Source organism: Doryrhamphus excisus, chromosome 14, assembly GCF_030265055.1.
Source record: "Doryrhamphus excisus isolate RoL2022-K1 chromosome 14, RoL_Dexc_1.0, whole genome shotgun sequence".
In the NCBI taxonomy this organism is placed as follows: Eukaryota; Metazoa; Chordata; class Actinopteri; order Syngnathiformes; family Syngnathidae; genus Doryrhamphus; species Doryrhamphus excisus.
Genome location: NC_080479.1, coordinates 8,395,389 through 8,418,893, shown reverse-complemented (window position 1 = coordinate 8,418,893; position 23,505 = coordinate 8,395,389). Strand labels below are relative to the sequence as shown.

General features: G+C 45.4%; 1 protein-coding gene across 1 annotated transcript in view; it reads right to left on the bottom strand.

The window, feature by feature from the left end:
- The window catches only part of col11a2 (collagen, type XI, alpha 2), a 32,429-nt gene extending 11,396 nt beyond the window's left edge, over nucleotides 1-21,033 (bottom strand). The window contains exons 1-14 of the mRNA XM_058047299.1: nucleotides 20,807-21,033; nucleotides 20,160-20,391; nucleotides 10,510-10,671; nucleotides 9,665-9,875; nucleotides 9,380-9,542; nucleotides 9,175-9,294; nucleotides 6,041-7,039; nucleotides 5,005-5,124; nucleotides 2,761-2,976; nucleotides 2,314-2,367; nucleotides 1,065-1,106; nucleotides 930-992; nucleotides 782-856; nucleotides 601-687 (exon numbers count right to left, since the gene is read on the bottom strand). Of these exons, the coding sequence (XP_057903282.1) occupies nucleotides 601-687; nucleotides 782-856; nucleotides 930-992; nucleotides 1,065-1,106; nucleotides 2,314-2,367; nucleotides 2,761-2,976; nucleotides 5,005-5,124; nucleotides 6,041-7,039; nucleotides 9,175-9,294; nucleotides 9,380-9,542; nucleotides 9,665-9,875; nucleotides 10,510-10,671; nucleotides 20,160-20,391; nucleotides 20,807-20,863 (2,601 nt within the window). The 5' untranslated portion in view covers nucleotides 20,864-21,033. The remainder of the gene's footprint in view (nucleotides 1-600; nucleotides 688-781; nucleotides 857-929; nucleotides 993-1,064; nucleotides 1,107-2,313; nucleotides 2,368-2,760; nucleotides 2,977-5,004; nucleotides 5,125-6,040; nucleotides 7,040-9,174; nucleotides 9,295-9,379; nucleotides 9,543-9,664; nucleotides 9,876-10,509; nucleotides 10,672-20,159; nucleotides 20,392-20,806) is intronic.
- Between the last annotated feature and the right edge of the window lie 2,472 nt (nucleotides 21,034-23,505).

The following is a 23,505-nucleotide window of genomic DNA, read 5'->3' as shown; positions in this document are numbered from 1 at the left end:
AAGCTGAAGACTAAGAGCATAAAATAGGACTAAAAAGATAAAAACATAACACTGGAGTTAAAAGCTGAAGACTAAGAGCATAAAATAGGACTAAAAAGATAAAAACATAACACTGGAGATAAAAGCTGAAGACTAAGAGCATAAAATAGGACTAAAAAGATAAAAACACAACACTCGAGTTAAAAGCTGAAGACTAAGAGCATAAAATAGGACTAAAAAGATAAAAACAAAACACTGGAGTTAAAAGCTGAAGACTTAGATCATAAAGTAGGACTAAAAAGATAAAAACAAAACACTGGAGTTAAAAGCCGAAGACTAAGAGCATAAAATAGGACTAAAAAGATAAAAACATAAGAAAAGTTTTAAAATATGAGTTACAAGCCTGATTAAAAAGGTGTGTCTTTACAAGTTGGCAAAGTGTTCTACATTCTGGCTTCTGTGTCTGAAGCATCAAAGTTGCCGTCCAAGTCTGAAGCATAAGCTTGTCCACAAAATCTTCCCAAGATGAAGAATTAATACTGAGGGATGACAAAGAACTCCAGTCCAACCTATCACTGACTGATTCAAGTATGAGATCATGCATCCTGCATGGACACTCACTCTGGCCTGAGACAAGATGGCGGCTGCTTGGGCTTCCTGTGCAGACACCACAGGACCCTTGTCTCCTCCACTCTGACCGAAACGGAACTGCAAAGTAAAGAAGCGAAATAGTTTGAATATATGTGAGGGCTAACTCCTAAACTAAACTAAAGCCACTTCAAATGGACATTTGTTGGCTCACAGGCAGCATCACTGAGGATCCGGGAGGTCCGGGGACACCGTCGGCACCGGGCAAACCGGCCTTGCCAGGAGGGCCCTGCAACGTAAGACGGAACGCTTGTTAGCACGGTGCACGGCGAGCTCCACGGTGTATCCGTGCATAAACTCACCCTCTCGCCGGGATCACCGACGGAACCGGGAGGGCCGGAGCTACCAGGGGGGCCGGTGGGGCCCTAAGAGAGGAGACATACTGCCGTGAAACACTTTCTGGGGAGACAGTGGAGGGAAACGTGTCGTGGACTCACAGCAGGTCCTTCAGGTCCGGGAGGTCCCTCAATCAGCATTCCCTGCAAGATTAAGATTAAGATTAAGATATGCCTTTATTCGTCCCTTAGTGGGGAAATTTGTATTGCACAGCAGCAAGAGTACAGAGTCAGATAAGTAGTACAAAATACACAATATAGAAAAATAAACAATATCAACAACCCAAGTATTAACAAAAATTAACAGTTTTATATACAATACAGTATGTAGATAATATGAAACCAGATGAGATATATGACCAGTCTATACACTGAGATCCTGTTAGTGAGTTAATATGAGGTATTATGGAAATACTTCACATAAAACTTAGTATATTGCATTTAGAGCCCTTAATATTGCACATGGAGGTTGATCAGATATTGCACAGTGAATGGGGTCTGGAGTAAATTTGCTCACAACGGACAGATAAAAAAGAACCGATTTTTCTGTAATGCATTTCCAATAAAAATTCATTGCATATATCGGAATTTTTTATAACGGATTTCGCCTATTTCGGACAAAATCTCCAGTCCCGTTCCAATGCATGTCCATTAAATTTCCCTCGCATATATCGGATGGCCGCATGGTTATGCTAATCTTGTTGATGTCACTGGCTATTGTCTTTCTCCCGGCTCCAGATTTAGGACAAATATAAAAGTGAGTGACGTCAATAATACTAGCACAGCAGTGAATGAGATCTTAACCTCACTATTGGAAATAACGTAGGCCTGACGGGCGTAACAGGGCCTAGCTTAATTAACAATTTGTTATGCTCAGAGTCCAATAAAGTTCAATTCTCATTACCTTACGTCTCTTTTCATTGCCCAGTCCAGGTACATTGGAAACATAGTCAAGGAAGTGCCTTTTTAGAACGGATAAAATCCGATCTACGCATATACCGGATATAAATCCGATATATGCGTAAAACGGACATTTTCCGGTATACGCATATAACGGATTTCGCTTATATCGGACAAAACCAGTGGGAACAATTGAATCCGATATATCCGAGGTTTACTGTATTACACAGATGTACATAGTGGTGTAGAAGTCTAAGATGGGAGGGGTCCAATTAAAGAAAGATCAAATTTTGGGGTTTAAACGTTCTGTGGTTGAATAGATATCGTTTTTTTTCAATAGTGTTTCAAATCGAGTGTGTGTGAAAACACTTCTGTCCCCTGGGGGAGCAATAGTTGAGAATCACTGCGTTAAAATGACCATTAATTGGAAAAAAAAAAAAAAAACACTCACAGGCTCCAGGACGGCAGGCTCACCCTTCTCACCCTTCTGAGCTCTGAAGGCCGCCTGAGGGGAAACACACACAAAGTGATGGACAACACAGCACAGTCAGTATGTCCTTGCGCCGCACGCCAAAACCTGCCAGACCAAAACCTGCCGCTGATAAAGGAACTTGCACTCCGGGGTCGACCGTTCCGTGGCTTTAGAAAAGTGTCGTGCGATGGCATGAAGAGCATCAGGGGAGGACCCGTTTGTAATGTCTCTTCATGCACCGCACGCACGTTGCCGCCCATTTCAACCAGCGACGTGATGGAGGCCTTTGGGAGTGTTATTATGGAAGAAATAGCTACATACTTCAAACTGTTAAACAATTAAATCTACAAATTCATGAATCCTTCCATTATCGCTTGGTTGAATTGAGCTGATTATTTTTTTGCCTTTGAAGCAAAAATGACTTACGCCTCCCTCGTCTGTCACAGCGGACAGGGCGGGGCCAATGTCGCCTTCGACTTCTCCGGCCTCTTGTAGCGGCTCGCTGTAGTCCCGATAGGAATAGTCGTATTCCTTCAGACCCAAGTCGCCGGTCACGTACTCCTCGGCGAAGGGCTCCTCGTCGACGCCGGCCGCCTTGGTGGAGTCCACCTCCTCCCCGACCAACACCGGGTCAACCTGGGGCTGGTTTGTGTTTGTAGCCGCAGGAGAGGGTGAACCCAGTGAGGGCAGATGCCAAAAGGAAGGGTGTTTGCCGTGACGAAAGGTTAGTGCAAGAAGGGAGTGAAAGAGGAGCATAGAAGGGCAAAATGAGTCTGACCTTGTGGAAATAAGACAGATCACACACACAAAAAGACGCCTAGAAGACGTTTCACTCGAATCCCACCAATCTACTCTTGAGCTCGGTGTTTCCAACAAAGCATGTTGGCTTCTCCAAATATGCTTGAATGCACACGTGGAAAGCTCACAGAAGGAAACATCGCTGAGGGAAACACTTTCGCTCACGAGGACACGGCTGCTGCCGTGACTTACCATCAAACATCATCGGTTTCCGCAGGTTGAGCGTCTCATTTCAAAAGACGCGTCTCACTTTTATTTACCACGGACACGAATATCTGCTGCTCAGTTGAGTTTGTTGCAAACAAAGTCAACGACAGGCAAACTGTGAGAAACACACGCCGACTGCGTAGACAGTCTCTGGAGGTGCGTTCACAAGTTCACCGTGGGTTTCCGTCAAAGAACAACACGCCGCGTTCATGTTCCCCTTTTGTCACAAGATGTTTGGTTCCATCCCGACGAGACGGCCTGCATGAGAACCAAACAGATTCTTGCTGTTAAGGAAAAAGGGGGGGCGCCGCATCCACGCGTACTCGAGTAGATGCGAACGTGACGAGTTGTTCTTTGAAAGGATGTTTGTCTGGCGGCGGCATCGCAGACAAAACTGTTTGTGAGGTTGGAGTCACACAGCGGTTAAACGACAAGACTGGGCTCACCGCCACACCTCTTGTTTCTCTTTTATTGTTTCTCTTTGGATTTCATGGTTCACTGCTAGGACTCTCCTGGTTGTGCTTCTTGGAGAAAAACTGACCGTCTGGGGTTGTCATTAGCGAACAACAACGTGACAAGTTTAGCTCGTCAAAAACCTCAAAGCTAGGTTCAATCCCACCCTCGGCCATCTCTGTGTGGAGTTTGCATGTTCTCCTCGTGCATGCGTGGGTTTTCTCCGGGTACTCCGGTTTCCTCCCACATTCCAAAAACATGCTAGGTTAATTGGCCACTCCAAATTGTCCATGGGTATGAATGTGAGTGTGAATGGTTGTTTGTCTATATGTGCCCTGTGATTGGCTCTATCCTTATCTATCCATCTCTATCCTTATCTATCCATCTCTATCCTTATCTATCTATCCATCCATATCTATCCATATCTATCCATATCTATCCATATCTATGCATATCTATCCATCTCTATCCATATCCATCCATCTCTATCCATCTCTATCCATCCATCCATCTCTATCCTTATCCATCCATCTATCCTTATCCATCCACCTATACATCCTTATCCATCCATCCATCCATCCATCCATCCTTATCCATCTATCTATCTACGTATCTATCTACGTATCTATCTACGTATCTATCTACGTATCTATCTACGTATCTATCTACGTATCTATCTACGTATCTATCTATCTACGTATCTATCTATCTACGTATCTATCTATCTATCCATCCATCCATCCATCCATCCATCCATCCATCCATCCATCCATCCATCCATCCATCCATCCATCCATCCATCTATCTATCCATCTATCCATCTATCCATCTATCCATATCTATCCATCTATCCATATATCTATCCATCTATCCATCTATCCATCTATCCATCGGTCTATCTATCTTATCTATATTTGCACACTGGCACAAAGGTGACTTCAGAAGACAACGAGATTGATGGTGAAAGTCACCAGTTTTTCATAGTTTGTTAAATTTCAAACATGTTGTTTGGGGTCACTTCTGTATTTGGTTGAGGAGATTCATCCTACTCAGGAAAAGTAACGTAATAACGTAATAACGTAATAACGTAATAACGTAATAACGTAATAACGTAATAACGTAATAACGTAATAACGTAATAACGTAATAACGTAATAACATAAGCCTTATCTGGTGTCGCCGGACGCATGCTGTGGTCTCAGTGTGTTTTACCTGCGTAGGGCTCTCTTCTTGTCCAATCACCTCACCCTCTGGCTGGGGCAGCGTCTCCTCATAGAAATAATCGGTCTCTGTGGGGGTGTGGCCAGCCTCGGAATATTCAGTGTCTACATCCTGATTGGTCAGGTCGACAGAAAAGGGGGGGAGCAGGGAGGAAGTAAGCAGATTTGACCGGAAGAGAGCAGGTTAGTTCAAAGTCTGCTTGTGAGTGATGATGAGTTAAAAGAAGAGACAACGGCAGAACACACAACACACATTGTGGTTGTCTCGGCGGCAACACACATTTTCACGCACATCTTGGAAAAGAAACGTCAGGGCTTCCAGCATCTCACCGACTATAAATGTCGCCGCATGCGAGATTTAGGAAGTCGCTGAGACTGGGCTGAGGTTTCTTTTCGCCGTATCGACGTAACACCGCTCGAAGGCTTGTGGTGGGGGTTTGTTAGCTGGTGCTGGCCTATGTGAACCTGCCGTTCATCCCTGAAGATGAAGCCATCGCAGACGGATGCTTCGGGATGTCGGCGGCGCCGCCCACAACCAGAAAATCCCCCCCCCCCCCTCCACAAAAACAGCCTCACAGAAGAGATCTCCATTAATTCACTAGCAAAGAATTAATCAAGTCGGAACTTTCTGTGAGGCTCATTCACGTGATGACACAGGCGTGAGGGAGAAAACGCATGTTCTCCATGGAGGCCAACAAAGAACGTGCTGGTGTTGCGTGTTGAGTGTGACGGTATTTGTGTCGTCTCGGCTCTCGTTTCCGCCCCCAATCCATGCCACATTCATCTGAGGTCCAGCTTGAAGGTAAGCGTGTGTGTAGTGAAGGAACGTGCACAGTTAGCCATGCTTCAGTGTGCACGTGGTGTCATATCATATGCACAGGAGGGGCCGCGTGATGACGATCATATGATATAGAAACACAGACCATCCTGAAGGTCCGACTGTCCACCACTGGCAAGCCATGGTGGAAGTAAGAACCTGACGTCGGGACGGCGCGGATGGAACATTCCGACCCGACTGAGCGTCGTACCTGTTGGTAACCGTTGTCATATTTCTTGGTGGGAACGGCTGTTCCGCTTAGCGCTGTCTTGCCGAAAGGGGGGAAAGGTTTGTGGTGGGATTTGATGTTCATGTCCAGCACAACCTTGGACTTGGTGGGCCTCGGTGGAGTGGGTCGGACAGGAGCTGATGTTGTGAGCACCTTTTTGGCGAAAGGCACCTTCTCCACAATAGTCTTCACTGCTTTGCTTGCCGTGGCCTTGACTAAGGGCACTTTGGAGACCACCGTTTTGACTTTGACCTTTTCCACCACAGTTTTGGCTGCTTTTGTTGGTTCTGGTTTTGCTGCTTTTGTGGCCTTGGGAGCCTTGGTAGCTTCCAATTTGGAAGCGGTGGTTGCCGTGCTCATTGTAGTCTTCTCCACTTTTACGGTGACAGTCTTCGCTTTCGTAGTGGTTTCAATTTTTGACTGACCTTTCTTTTCCACCACAGTCACTTTGCCGTTGCTATTAGCTTTAGCCTCACTGCTGACCTTGTTCTCAGCTCTGCCTGAAACTTTGACCTTAGATTCTTTCCCCTCAATGGTCGTCAACCCATTTCCGCCCACTTTGGACGTCGCCTTGCTGATGACTTTCTTCTCAGCTGAAGACTTTGAGTTACTGTAGGCCTTCTTCTCTACGACAGCCTTGCCGCCGCCATTGGCCTTGGCCTCACCGGTAGCTTTACCGTTTTTAGCAGTTTTTACCACAACAGTTTTTCCATTGACCTTCTTGTCGGCAGCCACTTTGCCGTTCTTAGCCGAGGCGGCGGTGGTCTTCACTTTCACGGTTGACGTGGTCTTGATCTTGGACAAAAAGATGGAGGCGGCGGTGGGCTTGGCTTTGGACGGCTTGGCTGTGGAAGACTTGAGAGCTTTGCCGGGCATCGGAGTCTTGACTACTTTGAACGTTCCGCCCTTGGCCGGTTTGGGCGGGGTGGGCTTGGCTTTGACGGGGGTGGATTTGGTGGGGGCTGCTTTACCGTCCATCTTCTAATATCCCAGTTTTTTTTTGTTGGGTTGAGGTGTTGGATGTGTAAGAGCGAGGTGGCAAAGACAAGAGAAGAAGGTTGTGCGCAGGGTTGGGAGGGGGGGACAGAAGGAGAGAGAAAGACAAGAGAAACAATGACATACAGATGGCAAAGGCTTGGATGATTTACTGAGACTGCACAGGCATTACTGGATACAGTGGAGGACTACAAAACCAATCAAGACCACATGAGGCCAATAAGGCCAAATTTCACGTCATTGAGCCCTGGGACTGATCTCTCCAGTAATGCCATTCTCAATATGAAACAACAAAGCGGCCTCGTTGGTCTAATCAGAACCGAGCCGGTTGTTCGGCGGAGGCATTGAGGGCATGGCTGTTACGGAGAAAACACACGTGACACATACACATGAACATATGCGCACACACGCAAAACCCCACATGATGGAAACATGTACAGTGACAAAACAATGGCGCAAAATATTTGAACGTGCAAACAATGCAGACCTACACGGTGGAGAAGAAAAAGTGCACTTTTTTTGGGGGGGGGGGGTTTGTTCCAGTCCTCCTAACCTCCAGTATGCACAAACTACAGTTAATTCTAATTAGCAAAAATTAGCAAAAAAATGTATCGGTGCCATATCGGTCTTGAAAAGCAGAACGTTATTGGTTCTGTTTTGAAAAAAAAATCAAACCCTTTTTGGAATACTTGATGGGGGCCAGGGTCACACAGATTGAGTGTTCGACCCCTGACCTGACTTAGATCCAAATGTGTGAAGACGGGCGGCACGGCGGTCTAGTGGTTAGTGCGCAGACCAGGGTTCAATTCCACCCTCGGGCATCACCCATGTGTGGGTTTTCTCCGGGTACTCCGGTTTCCTCCCACATTCCAAAAACATGCTAGGTTAATTGGCCACTCCAAATTGTCCATAGGTATGAATGTGAGTGTGAATGGTTGTTTGTCTATATGTGCCCTGTGATTGGCTGGCCACCAGCCTCTCACCCGAAGACAGCTGGGATAGGCTCCAGCAAAAGCAAGGAAAAAGCGGTAGAAAATGAATGAATGTTTGAAGACCTCGCCAGTGACTCACAAAGACAACCAAACTAAACGGAATCCCACAAACACAACAGGAGCATTCATCTTGACGTCTGTGAAGTGTGGAAAACAATTTAGCCCCGCCCAGTTTGGCCACGCCCGGTGCCCCCGCCACAACAAGCCAGCCATGTGGTCACATGTACACACACACACACATGACATCATGTAAACGTCAACAAGCCACAACGGATTAGTGGTGTTACGTCAGGGGTGTCCAAAGGGAAGCCCGCGGCCCACTTTTGTCCCGCAGTATATTGCAAAAAAAGTGTCCACCCCTGTGTTACAGAGTGAGGAAAGGGCAATGGCGTCATGATGATGAAGTGTGAACCTCAGCCGGCTAAACTCACACTTTTGTACTTTCTAACAGGCGTCCTCATTTCCTTTCCTCCAATGAAGACACATCCGTCCTACTCATCATCAAGGTACTAAGAAGGGAGCTTGTAGGGTACGGGAGGTAAAAAATTCATGATGGGGGATATTTGCGGTGAGGCGAGGGTGGAGCAGGAGAAGAGGAAGAACAAAAAGACGCAAATGATGAAACGAGAAACGAGAAAAAAGGCTCATCCATCAGGCGTCCTTTTTGTTGCCTGGGATGAAAAAGCGTGAGGAGGCGCACACCCAGTCTCGGTAAGCAAAGAGGCTCCGCCTTCAGCCATCTTCATGATGCAATCCACTTCGGCCTTGAGTCATCCTCTTTCCTAGCTGTCCAATCGAGCCAAAGAACCCGCTGAGGCAAATTGAGAACGCGTCATGTGATGCGCCGTAGAAGTGTTGGCTCGGACGCCCCAACAGACGGAGCAGGAAAGTGGAAAGATACACGGATCGGAAGGAAGTTCGAGGTAACGGTAGTCGATATGGGAAACAACTTTTTGATGACCTGTCGGAGCCTGAGGTGGACTTTCCTGAATGGCCTTTCATCTATGACCTTCATCTTAACTACTAAGTGATCATAACAGATCCCGTTCAGGAGAACTAGGTTTGAAGTTCTGGAACCCGGCAGGACATATTTGAAGTTACACATGCGGTTGTGGTGCTGCTACTCACGTATGTGTTGGGGTCCTGGGCCTGGGTCTTGGGGGCGGAGTCGCAGTCGGGGCTGTAGTGTTCACAGAAGTCATAGGCGGCCTGAGCGTTGGAGGCGATCAGTAGCTGCTGAATGTCGCCCTGAGTGGGAAGGAAGACAAAAGAGGTCAAAGCTCAGCCCCGGTGGGAGGGGGGGGACCCGGTTTGGACCTGGCGAGCACCTCACCTGGAACACCTCCTCGTCCAGCAGACGGGCGCCAAACACAGTGATGCCGTTGGTGTCGACCTCGGCGTTGTTGCCGCGGGGCAGAGGGCGGGTCATCCGCTTCTTGCAGTCCAGCAGCAGCGTCACGTTCTTCTTGGACACTGAGAAGGCGATGCGATGCCACCTGGAGGAGGGGGGACAAAGCCACGGGGCCAATAAATGCGGGACAAAACATCAAGTAACAACACGTACAAGAAGAAGTTTAATTCCACACAACATGGCCGAGGTGGGTCGCTTGTTACTGACTTGCCATCAGCCAGGTTGACGCCTTTGAAGAGGGGGTAGTCCTCGGGGGCGGGCTTTCCGTTCTGGTCCTCGTACAGGAAAACTGGCGAGCGTCCGAGCTCGATGCCCAGCTGCTGGACGCCCTGCTCGCTGTAGATGGACAGCAGGAAGGCCTGGAGGCCCGCATGTGCCTTCACCAGAGCCATGATGGAGAAGTTCTCCGGAAAACGACCTGCAGATGAAAAAAGATGGAAAAACATTTGTCCTATATTATGCGCTTGCATCCATCCATCCATTTTCCTCCGCTTATCCGGGTCCGGGTCGCGGGGGCAGCAGTCTTAGTAGGGAAGCCCAGACTTTCTGGTCCCCGGCCACCTCCTCCAGCTCCACCGGGAAGGCGTTCCCAGGCCAGCTGTGAGACATAATCCCTCCAACGTGTCCTAGGTCTGCCTTTTCCCGGCTGGGCATGCCCGGAACACCTCACCAGGGAGGCGTCCGGGAGGCATCCGGACTCGATGCCCGAGCCACCTCAACTGACTCCTCTCGATGTGAAGGAGAAGCGGCTCTACTCTGAGCCCCTCCCGAATGACTGAGCTCCTCACCCTCACATTATTAGCATATTATTTTAAAGAAGAAGAAGGATAGAAATCAGCAAAGGATCATGGGAGCCAGCCGGGGTGTCGATTCAAACAGTTTAATCACAGCCAAAAAGCCACAAAAATGCTACTTTCGCTTCCGTCTGCTCACTTGAGATGCAATGCGAGACAACACATAATTATACTCCATGTGCAAACATGAAGATTGCAGGGTGTCGCACGAGGGGATTTTCACTATAAATGCGAGAGGCGTCCACGTGAGGCCCTTACCTGAGAAGAGCTGCTTGGTGGGGGCGGAGATCTGGGCCTTCTTAGTGATGCGGTAGGCGTGGTCGGGGCTGCCGAAGCGCCGGGATGTGCAGAAGCCCGGGACTTTCTTCACGCCTTCGGGAAGAGAGGGAACCTGCAGGGCCCGCAGAACGTCCACTGGGTCTGAGGAGGCAGACAATCCCATGATGTCATTACTAGACATGTCAAAAATAGTGTGTTAATCGGGTTAATTCATTTATTGCACACAAATAGCAGAGCAATTCCAACATCATATACGTAGTATCTCCAACTCATACGTTTTAGTCCTCCTCGGAAAGAGACAATCATGGACACTCCGAAAATCATTCATTAATTCATTCATTTTCTACTATTTTCTACTACTATTCATTTAATCAATGCTTCCTCTTGAGGGTCGTGGGGGTGCTGGAGCCTATCCCAGCTGTCTTCGGGCAAGAGGTTGTAATCTTGAAAAAAAGAAAGTTGTAATCTAATAAGGAAAAAGGCAGAGGTTTACATTATTTTTTAAATATAAAATATAAAAATGGCGGCACGGTAGACTAGTGGTTAGCGCGCAGACCTCACAGCTAGGAGACCAGGGTTCAATTCCACCCTCGGCCATCTCTGTGTGGAGTTTGCGTGTTCTCCCCGTGCATGCGTGGGTTTTCTCCGGGTACTCCGGTTTCCTCCCACATTCCAAAAACATGCTAGGTTAATTGGCGACTCCAAATTGTCCATAGGTATGAATGTGAGTGTGAATGGTTGTTTGTCTATATGTGCCCTGTGATTGGCTGGCCACCAGTCCAGGGTGTACCCCGCCTCTCGCCCGAAGACAGCTGGGATAGGCTCCAGCACCCCCGCGACCCTCGTGAGGAAAAGCGGTAGAAAATGAATGAATGAAATATAAAAATGTATATGTTCTTTTTTTTTTTATACCACTCATGGCCCGCCCCCGGGCACGGCCACGTCGCAGTGATTGGTCACAGTTGCAAACTACTTCCTGACGACAGTGGAAAAACGCTTTCTAATTTAGTAGGTATAGGAGTTGATTCATTCATTCATTTTCTACCGCTTATCCTCACAAGGGTCGCTGGAGCCTATCCCAGCTGTCTTTGGGCGAGAGGCGGGGTACACTCTGGACTGGTGGCCAGCCAATCACAGGGCACATAGAGACAAACAACCATTCACACTCACATTCATACCTATGGACAATTTGGAGTGGCCAATTAACCTAGCATGTTTTTGGAATGTGGGAGGAAACCGGAGTACCCGGAGAAAACCCACGCATGCACGGGGAGAACATGCAAACTCCACATAGAGATGGCCGAGTGTGGAATTGAACACTTGTCTCCTCGCTGTGAGGTGTGCGCGCTAACCACTCGTCCGCCGTGCAGCCCACTCCGAAAATCCCAACAATGTATTTATTATGTACAAAGAAAAACATTAAGTGGAGATCATTAACGTAACTTTTACAGCAGAGGTACAATTTGATGCACTTAAGTATGTCGTCCCTCCTTTATGAAGGCCGGTTAATTGGTTCTAGACCTGACTGGCAACTTAGGTTTCAATGCTAATAAAGTGAATATTTTTGTAGTTAGAAAAAAGAAAACCTGTCCGTGACTTTCTAAATATGGGTTTTAACATTACTAGAGCTCTTTAGAAGTAACTTTTACATGATAATTCAGGGGTCTCAAACACGCGGCCCGCGGGCCAAATGTGGCCCACAGGACACTAGTTTGAGGCCCCCGCCTTGATATGAAAGTTTAATGTTAGTGCGGCCCGCGCAAGTTTGATATGGATGCTGTATGGTATCATGTACCCAGAAAAAATTATTACGTTTGATTAATGTTCATGTTAAAGGTTAAATAACTGTTAATAGTTATCCTCCCTATCCGTGTGGAAGTGGTAAGTTTTTGGCTATTTAAGTTTAAAGGAAATAACTTGAAGGCTACCGTTTAGGTCGCTAGCTCTCTAGTTTGCGAGTTAGCATGTGTCTCAAGACCCTGCAGTTGCGCAACATGTTGTAAATAAAAAGAGTATAAATGTGACTATAGTCGTGTTTTGTCATGTCTACAGGGCTCTAATAATTCTTTGTTCATTTTAATCTGAAAAAAATAATTTGTCTACCCACCAACTATATGTGGTTTCTTAAGTTTTTATTATTTGCTGTTTTATTATTATTATTATATTTATTTATTACTGATTGATTGATTTTCTTTATTCTTGATTTGTTTATTTATTTTTCATCTTATTTTGTGCAGAAAAATAAAAAGTAAGATATTTGAGAACAGTGGAATGTTTTATCAGAGCTTTTATTGTAGAAAATCGGAATCAAAGCACTGAAAAAGTTTGTATATTTTTCTGTTTTTAATAAATGCGTTTTTTTTTTTTTTTTGAAAAACCTGATGCGGCCCAGCCTTGCCCAGACCCTAGCTCCAGTGGCCCCCAGGTAAATTGAGTTTGAGACCCCTGCTATAATTCATTGTTTACATGCTTTACTGTAATGCTGAAGGGACTCCAGACGGCCGCAAGCTAGCTGTCGAACCAGTTCGCCTCAAATTTCATACATAGTTGCAAATGGTGATTAATTCTGTGATTAATTTGGAATCATGTGACAGCTCTACCTATTATATCACCTTGCTGGTCAGACGTGCACGGGCCAGTCATCTTAAATGCTACACCGACACAGGTTAGGAGGCAGGTGGACAATGGTGGCATTCAGAGGGGCCGGGCGGGCCGCCGGCCAAGCGATGGGCATGGCGTATCGCGCGTGTGGCAGGTACAGTAAGAGTCAGTGTGATGATTATGCTCGCGGTGGTTCACCGTTTGAAACAAGCGACCCTTGACGGGCCTACAGCCGTTGCACTGTTGCACACACACACACACACACACACACACACTGTAGCATCAAACACCCAATGTCCACTTTCACATGGCGAGGTTCCTTCATCTTCTCACTTAACTAGCATCCAAAAAAACAAATATAAAAATAATCAAGTCCAGGTGAGGGCGGCACGGAGGTCGAGTGGTTAGCGCGCAGACCTCACAGCTAGGACCCAGGGTTCAATTCCACCCTCGGCCATCTCTGTGTGGAGTTTGCATGTTCTCCAGGTACTCCGGTATCCTCCCACATTCCAAAAACATGCTAGGTTAATTGGCCACTCCAAATTGTCCATAGGTATGAATGTGAGTGTGAATGGTTGTTTGTCTATATGTGCCCTGTGATTGGCTGGCCACCAGTCCTGGGTGTACCCCGCCTCTCGCCCACAGTTAAAAGCAACATATGACAACGAATGCCACGGCGTCCACATGTTGAAGTCACCACGGACAGAGAAAGGGATACTAAACGTCTCAGCTTCCTGAAAAGCATGACATCATCTGAGGAGCTTGAAAAAGTCTTTGTGCGCATTCCAAACGCCACAGCAATCAGACAGAATGTGTGTGTGTGTGTTGTGTGATGGTAGGGTACAGGATCGGATTGCAGCCTGCACCCCCCCGCCACCTGTAGCGCCAATACAATGCGACGCTGTGTTTGAAGGTCACGTGCGGCAAAGCCTTTCCTGCCCGCAGGACCGCCATCACGCCCGCTAAAACAACATGCCGGGGTACGCCCGCGCTGGGGTGCAAAGACCAAAGCGGACAACGGTCTCTGCTTTCTGTCCTCTGCGTCATAAGCGCTCGCAGATGGACGATTAGCACGTGGCTAATTAGACAGGAAGTAGGCGTCCATCCACCCACACACACACACACACACGCTTTGGAGTAGTCACAGCTGCTTAAAGTAGTTTTGCTACCTGATAAACATCACTGGTTGAACACATTTGGGTCAGTAATGACCTTGTTTATTGTGTGTGTGATTCGTTTATTAGGTTACAAACGGCACAAACTCAACACTCAGTGTTTTTGAATGACATGAGGGAAAAGAGGCATAACTTGATGAAAAGACAAAGAGACACCATTTTCGGCCCATGTTAAAAAATTTTCCGACCTCACCTAGTTTGAATGTAATCCAAATAAAATCACCTGTCTTCTGCACAAATGACACAGTATAATAATAGTACCATTACGCCTATTTTAGGGGGGCTTCAGCCTCCCTCCTCCAGGTGGCATCCCATTGATTTTTATTTTTTTACAAAAAAAATATCTAACAAATTTCATATAATACGGCAAAAGCAGGCTAATACTAGCCTACTACTACTAGTAGTAGTAATAATCAGAAGAAGAATAATGATGATAGTAATAATAATAGGCTAATTAACAATATAATAATGATTATGATATAATTGGCGGCCCAGCGGTCGAGTGGTTCGCGCGCAGACCTCACAGCTAGGAGACCAGGGTTCAATTCCAACCCTCGGCCATCTCTGTGTGGAGTTTGCATGTTCTCCCCGTGCATGCGTGGGTTTTCTCCGGGTACTCCGGTTTCCTCCCACATTCCAAAAACATGCTAGGTTAATTGGCCACTCCAAATTGTCCATAGGTATGAATGTGAGTGTGAATGGTTGTTTGTCTATATGTGCCCTGTGATTGGCTGGCGACCAGTCCAGGCTGTACCCCGCCTCTCGCCCCAAGACAGCTGGGATAGGCTCCAGCTCCAGCACCCCCCGCGACGCTTGTGAGGAAAAAGCGGTAGAAAATGAATGAATGAATGATTATGATATAATTGATCACTGAGCTTGAGCAGCGGTTTAGCAGTGTAGATTGTGTGTACTTGTGTAAATTTAATGGTGGCCTAAAACAATTGAGTATCTCTACTGTGAGAAAAGTGGGAAAGTTATATCCCTGTTCTTGTTCCTTATTTGTTTTTGGGAATTTTTTTGAATGTCTACTACATTCATTCATATCCTGTCTCCTGTCTTCAGAACCTAGTGACGCCCCTGAATACTACAATAACTATTCTTATAACTAATAACTAATATTATGCTATGATATGCTGCTATGCTTCATAATTGCGGAAAAAAAGAGTGACGTTTATGAGGTCCACTGGGACTATCCGACACACAAAGCACAACATGACACATTTGCTGACCTTAAAAGCTTGTGTCACCACTAAGCTCAAAAATATGTATTTCTCTTTGAATACTTTTATTACAGATGATGATATCTTTTATTTCAAACCAATACCGATAATGTTCCATTTCAATTTAGGATTTGACAAAGTGTACCTGTTGATTTGTCCTCATTAAATATCATGATGTTACTACTACCGCATTACTACTATCAGGAGAACCAGAGTATAGAGCGGAGGGGGGAGGGAGCCACCTGGAATGGCCCAGCAAGGTGCACTGTATTCGGGCACACGCTCCGAGCAGCCGTTGTGGCGCTACGTAAACGTTTTGCAGTTTTCAAACACCACGGTGGCGTTTCAAGTGGTTCCCCTCTCATTTGGTACAACCAGCGTGCAAGACGTCTTACAACAGGTAGGAGAAAAAAGCAGAGCTTGATTCGCTCACCTGCACAGCACAGTGTTTTTTTTTTTATTTAATTTTATTTATTTTTTAAATCGGATTTCTTGGTATGATGTCATACTTGGGCAGATAATTATCGTGGACCACTACTTTACAAAAAAAACGATAAAAATCCTTAAACGGAGTATACAGTGCGTGGGTGAGTGTGTGCACGCACCCCTCCCTCTAGTGGTACCGCTGTGTCAAATACCAGACGCACACTCCAGCTGACACGCTGACCTCTCACCTCTCACCTCCGCACAACCGCCGCATTGTCAGAGAGGACGACACATGCACACGCACGTATACACACGCATACCCACGCACAAACACGTAGACGTCTGGAAGACACAGAGGCGACAGGTATCTCGGGAGGGTACAAGAAGATGGCTGCCGGGCTGGAGGAGCACATTAAAGGCTTGTTGCTGCCCCCCCCCCACAAGAAGCCAGCCTGAAAGACTTTTTTGTGGTACAAGTCCTCGCATCTCTTCTTTAATAAGCGGCTGTGAGCGACCACATAAGTGCGACCATGAAGTGGCGGTTGGAACTCACGTTCAGACGTACTTTATGTACACTCGGGGTAGGAAATGATCTTAGAAAGAAAAAACATGATGTTTTAGATAACCAGCAATCTGACCCGCAAAAAGGCTGGAAATTGAGCAAAAAGAATGCTTAGCTGGGAGCTGAGACCACGCACCACGCAAATGGCGCCACGTTGACAAAAACGATAAGAAATTGAGTGTCAAGCAGTCAAGTTTTTGCACCAGCCACACTGTGTGTGTGTGTGTTAGTGTCTCGTGCGGTTCAGAGCATTGAGGCCGCAGTCCCATTTTGGAACCAAGGGTTGGACGCTAACACCGCAATGCCTGAGTGGAACCTGCAGGTCTGCACCAGGACACACAAACCAACCGTGACCACAGCCCAGAAAGCGTCTTTTAGTGAAAATAATTCCACTGAACGCTCCGAAGGAAACCGTGACTTTAGTGACCCACTTTGATGACAATTCAACAATTCAACAAAACAATTCATGCCAAAGGCCGAAAAACACCCTCCTAAACACACAGCCGTTTTTTTTATAGCTTGGACTACAAGTTAGCGCCTCCTTTCCTTTTGTTAAATGGCAATTTACATTCCAACAACATTTATGGGGACTGAAAGAATAAAATTGTTCCTTGCTAATTGGACCCATGAGACATACATCTCAATGCTGCCTCCTGTGGTGTAAGGTGGAATTACAGGGATGAAAAAACACTAGTAACATAATATACTAAAAATAAATACATAAAAATAATATATAATATAAATAATAAATAATAAATAATAAATAATAAATAATAAATAATAAATAATAAATAATAAATAATAAATAATAAATAATAAATAATAAATAATAAATAATAAATAATAAATAATAAATAATAAATAATAAATAATAAATAATAAATAATAAATAATAAATATAATAAACTAGGATCTTGTTAGATTAAGCGACTGGGACGATAATTAATGAATTAATTAATCACACAATAAATGAAAATGAACTGTATAATTTTAATCAACGTATCGCCATTTGCATGTGTGTTTGTTTTCCTCATCTCCCGCCTCCAAACAAGCAGGAAGAGAGTTGACATCCTTTGCTTTTCAGCCTGTTTGCCACGTTTGTTCCATAGAACAACGGCATGAATGGAGAAACCCACAGCCTCTGCCTCAAAAGGCAACAGCTGTACGATTTTAACATTACTTTTAAGAAACATACAGTTTCGTAACGTCGACTTTTTATCTCGTAACTTTGACTTTTACTCTCGTAATTTCGACTTTCTATCTCGTAAATTCGACTTTCTTATCTCGGAATTTTGACTTATCTCATAATTTTGACTTTTTATCTCGTAATTTCAAATTTCTGTCTCGTAATTTTGACTTTCTATCTCGTAATTTTGACTTTTTATCTCGTAATTTTGACTTTTTATCTCGTAATTTTGACTTCTCATAATTTTGACTTTTTATCTCGTAATTTCAAATTTCTGTCCTGTAACTTTGACTTTCTATCTCGTAATTTCGACTTTCTAGCTCGTAATTTTTACTTTCTATCTCCTAATTTTGACTTTCTATCTTGTAATTTTGACTTTTTATCTTGTAATTTCGACTTTCTATTTCGTAATTTTGACTTCGACTTTCTATCTCGTTTCTCCCACATTCCAAAAACATGCTAGGTGAATTGGTGACTCCAAATTGTCCATAGGTATGAATGTGAGTGTGAATGGTTGTTTGTCTATATGTGCCCTGTGATTGAAATAACTTAAATATAATTTAAGTTATTTTTTCTAATGAAAAAAATATGGCAAGATATTGCAATCTACTCATTTCGGTTCTACCACGTTACACTCCCCTGCACTCTTTGTGTATGCCGGCGGCCCCGCCTCCACCCACTGAGACAAAGAGACTGTGTGACTGACAAATGGGCTCACTCCGTTCATGCCGTTGTTCTATGGAGGTGGGAGACAAGGAAAAGACACAAGGGCGGCAAAATCTTTGGGTTCATTTTCAGGTGTTGTGTCATGGATTCATTCATAATGGCCACGAAATTGTGTAACAGATTACTTGTCCCTCTTTTCATCTCTCGCCTGCCTTGGGCTGACTTGGTGCTCAACGCGCATCCATTGCTCATTTGCCGCGCATGTGTCCCCGCCACACCACCCTCATCAGACCTTCTCCTTCAACGCTGGGATTCGTCAAAAGCGGAATAAAAGCCGTCCAAATCTTTACTTGGTAGCAAAATGCTATGAATCTATACATGATGGTGCTTCAAATACATATTCAATCACACATAAGCTTCCTCTCTCGCTAAGGGTTGTATTAGCATCCTGCTGAAGTCAACATTTATTTCCAGAGTGCGCCGGTGTGTCCGTGTCTGGAAAAGGAGATGACGTGCACGGACATTATATGAAAAAGCACAGCTGGCCTCCTGCACCGACTCCCAAATAACAGTGAGCAGGAATAGCTTCCTCCACCAGACCGCGACCTGTCATTATGGTGCTGGCACGCTTGGACGCCGTCCCCACGGGAGCTACGCCTAGCTCGTTTACGCGCAAAACCGTAAGCAGACAGAGCGTGGGACGGGGCTCAAATGTACTTGTGTCAGTTAGCACTGGCTGCTAATGCAGTACGAGGAGTGCTAGGAGGCGTGGAGAACCTTCATATTTTCTCAGTCACGTGACCGGCCCAGGGGGTCCTCTAGGTGCTCACAGAAGTTCCATTCAGTGGCGGCCATGTTGTATTTATCCGGGAAGACACAGGGCGCCTTTGAGGAGGCCTCTGCTGCTCAAAAGTGGACTTGAGGAACATCCATGTCAAGAAAACATGGGCTTTCGCCTCTGAACAAAACCTGGCTTTCATGCTTTCCTCCTCCTGCATTTCATCTGACCTCGCTCCTCCCGAAAAGTCGCTCCTGCACCGACTGGGGCAGGGCCGTTCCCGACCCGCGTCACAGCACAGGTAGCTTACAAAAGGTGTGTGTGTGTGTGTGAGGGGGGGGGGGGGGAGTGGGGGCGTGAACGTCGTAGTTATTCTGCCATTATCAAACAAACTTCTAGTGCACAGAGGCGTATTCACACACACGGAAGCGTGCGTAAACACAAGTACACACACACACACACACACACACACTCATACCCATAGGAAGGCATTCATATGCTGCAACCTCCAAAGTACACACCAGAGGGACGCAGGGAGGGGGGGGGCAGCTACGTCACAAGGAGACATTGTCCTAAATTAGACGTCTTTGCTGCCACCCGCAAGTGCGCGTATGCGCGTCCACGTGTTATACTCCATCTGACCCAACGAAGCCAGCACGCCAGGAGGCACCAATGGGTGCTCTGGTGCTCAGGCTGGACTCCATGTTGGCGCACGCACGCACGCGCGCGCGCACGGCCGATACACAACAAAGTTGTTATATTTCATATTTCATATTTTAAGTAAACATCATTCAACTCATCTAATCCTTAGGCTACCTGCCTAAGGATTAACGTGACGTACTATCTTTAAGGACCAATTAGATAATTAATTAATTAACTGCCTCTCTTTATTCCATTATCGGACACGTTCCTCGACTCAATTAAAAAAAAAGTGAAAAAGTCAGGAATATTTTCCTGCAGTTATCCCATAAATGACGCGCACTCAATCAGCAATTAGGACGGAAGTACGTCTTACCTGCCTGCGCCAAGGTGCTCTGGCACACGGCGAGCACCACGGTTGCCAAGGCGATGGAGGAGAGATCCAAGCGCCACGGTCTCCGTTTCTTCCGGAAGGGGCAAGTTCCAAAATCCATAGTGGAGCAGTTAGGTGTATGTCTGCCTGGGCAGATGCTGACACTGGGGACGGGGGGTACGAGGGTGTCTTCCACCCAGAAAGCCAGCCGATGAGAGGCACCCGACTGAACCTCCTGCAGGGTGACAAGACACAAAAAAAGGTGGGTTTCCCTTGCGAGGAAGAGAGGGGGTGGGGGAGAGCCACCAAAGAGGGGGGCCTTGCGGGATAAATGCCTTTCAGCGGGACGCTAAAGCCCCATGGAGACAGCCGAAGAGGGGAGAGACACCTGGAAGATCACACTCTCTCTCCCTTCCCTCACTTTCCGCTTTACTTTCTCCCACCAAGAGTGAGAGTGTGTGTGTGCATGTTTGCGTGGACTGGGGGAGAGAGAGAGAGTGGGTGTGAGAGAGAGGGGGTGGTGCAGGAGGGGAGGCGTGCGTAAGCGAGCTCTTTGGGAGCCTTTATGATGACACGGAGACAGTAGGGGAGATTAAAAAAGTAAATGAATGAATGATTATTAACTTATTACATATTTCGTGTCTTTGTACCTTTTCTTGATTTCTTGAAAACCGATTTTTTTTCTCTGAACGTTGAGTGAGCGTCATGCTGACCAATCAGAGCTCTGTCCGCGCATAAAAACCACGCCCCTTCTGTGCCGCCTTGAACCGATTGGTCCGCCCCACGTGGCCACGGTGTTATCCCGTCTCAGGTGAGTTCAAAGCCGTCGTCATCATCATCATCATCATCATCATCACGTGTACTCTCATCAATGACGTCACTTCCTTTCCAACCTGCAGCGACACATCAGCTGTTTTCATTCTACTGATAAATAAACCTGACAAACAATTGCTCTCATGTCTAACATGATGGACATAACTAAGTTCACACTCCGTCCGTAATTTGGTTTGCTGACAAAAAACACACATGTGAACGCAAACCAGACCGCACTAAAGTGACCATCAAGTATATTATTAAACTTTTTAAAACATATTTTCTTTCATCCACAATCCTTTTAAGAAACATGAAGTCATGTATTTCTCTTTTCTGTGTATTCTAAAGATATAAAAACAGATTAAAATAGACAGCATGTAAAACTGCATGTAATACACACATAATAATGTAGTTATTGGGTGTAAGAAGGGTAATAATGATAACAACACTGCTAATACTGCAGTATTATTAATGTGCAGGTGACATTATGTAAATGTAGCGCATTTTTTTTCCCAAAAGGTGGAATGGGTGTGTTCTATTACGTGCATTCTTAGCTGACTCTTTTTAGTTGTTTTTATATTTTTAGAATGCACAGAAGAGAGAGAAACACACATTAATGTCTCACATAAGGATTGTTGATGATGGGCAATATTCCCCCAAAAGTGCATTTTCTTTTAAATCAGGGGTCTCAAACTCAATTTACTTGGGGGCCACTGGAGCTAGGGTCTGGGTGAGACTGGGCCGCATCAGGTTTTCCAAACCCCCCCACAAAAAACGCATTTATTAAAAACAGAAAAATATACAAACATTTTCAGTGCTTTGGTTCCGATTTTCTACAATAAAAGCTCTGATAAAACATTCCACTAATAATAAAAACGTAAGAAACCACATATAGTTGGTGGGTAGACAAATTATTTTTTTCAGATTAAAATGAACAAAGCATTATTAGAGCCCTGTAGACATGACAAAACACGACTATAGTCACATTTATACTCTTTTTATTTACAACATATTGCGCAACTGCAGGGTCTTGAGACACATGCTAACTCGCAAACTAGAGAGCTAGCATCCTAAACGGTAGCCATCAAGTTATTTCCTTTAAATTTAAATAGCCAAAAACTTACCACTTCCACACGGATAGGGAGGATAACTATTAAGAGTTATTTAACCTTTAACATGAACATTAATCAAACGTAATAATTTTTTCTGGGTACATGATACCATACAGCATCCATATCAAACTTGCGCGGGCCGCACTAACATTAAACTTTCATATCAAGGCGGGGGCCTCAAACTAGTGTCCTGCGGGCCACATTTGGCCCACGGGCCGCGTGTTTGAGACCCCTGCTTTAAATGTTTGGTCACTCAAACGTGAACACCCCCTAAAATCCCACAGAAAAAATATACAATCCTAGTTGTTTTTTGTCCAGCACATTTTGTAATGTTACAATAAAAATGTATTCACACAGTCATTGCTGAGTGTGCTGTACAAGAATGCCAAAAAAATAAAAAAAAGGTATAAGGGGCGTCCCATATGAAACAGTAGGGGAGGCTTTGATGGCGAATGAGAGGGAGCAGCTGCACTCCTAAACTATCATCATGGCTGCTGCATCCAGCAATTATCTTTGAGGAATGTATAAAAAAAGCTTGTTCGGTTTTCATACCTACATATTACTAAGAAAAATATGAATTTTTATGTTGTCACGAGCAAAAAACAAACCATTACCCTGTCAGGACAAAAAAAAAACAAAACAGCAAGTGTGTTACATTGAACACATCTTGGGCTACTCCATTGTCTCTGTAAAAGTAATAACACACTCTTGGTTTTATTTTGGGGGAGTTTATCCAAAGACAGAAAGTTTGGTTTTGGTCTGTGAAGTCTGCTGGATCAGACCTTGATGGGGGACAGGAAGTGCCACTGGTCACGTATCCTACACGCCAGTGGTGTGCAAACATATTTCCACCGGGGTGGGTGGGCACTTTGGTACTCTTCTCTAAAATAATTTAATAAAAAAAATGTTTTTGTATTTTTGTCTTATTAGCATCCCGAATGAAAAGGCCTGTGAAATTGCATGAGACGTGCAAAACTTGTTGCTGTAGTAACAGTCAACACACACAATCTGCTGACTGATCATGTGACAAATTCCCACCCCCGCCAGCCAAATAACGTCATCGTGATCACCCTGAACGCAAGGTACGGCCCCCCTTGACCCAGACAGGCTAAAGCAACAGGTGCTTCCAGGAGAAATCTTTTATGACGGTTCATCTTCTTGTGTGCAACCACGCCCCGCACCCCCACAACACCCCCCCAAACTGATGCAGTACACTTGGAGCAGTCGACCGGGAGAGAAGAAAATCCAGCTCAAGGGCGGCTCTATCTCTGTGTGTTCCAAAATTAGAACCTTGTAATTAAACTAAAGCAGCCATGTTATATTGCTGACTTCCTTGAAAAGTCTGTACTTTACTGGGCTGGGCTGCACACACACACACACACACACACACACACACACACCACAGGTCACCAAAATAGATCACG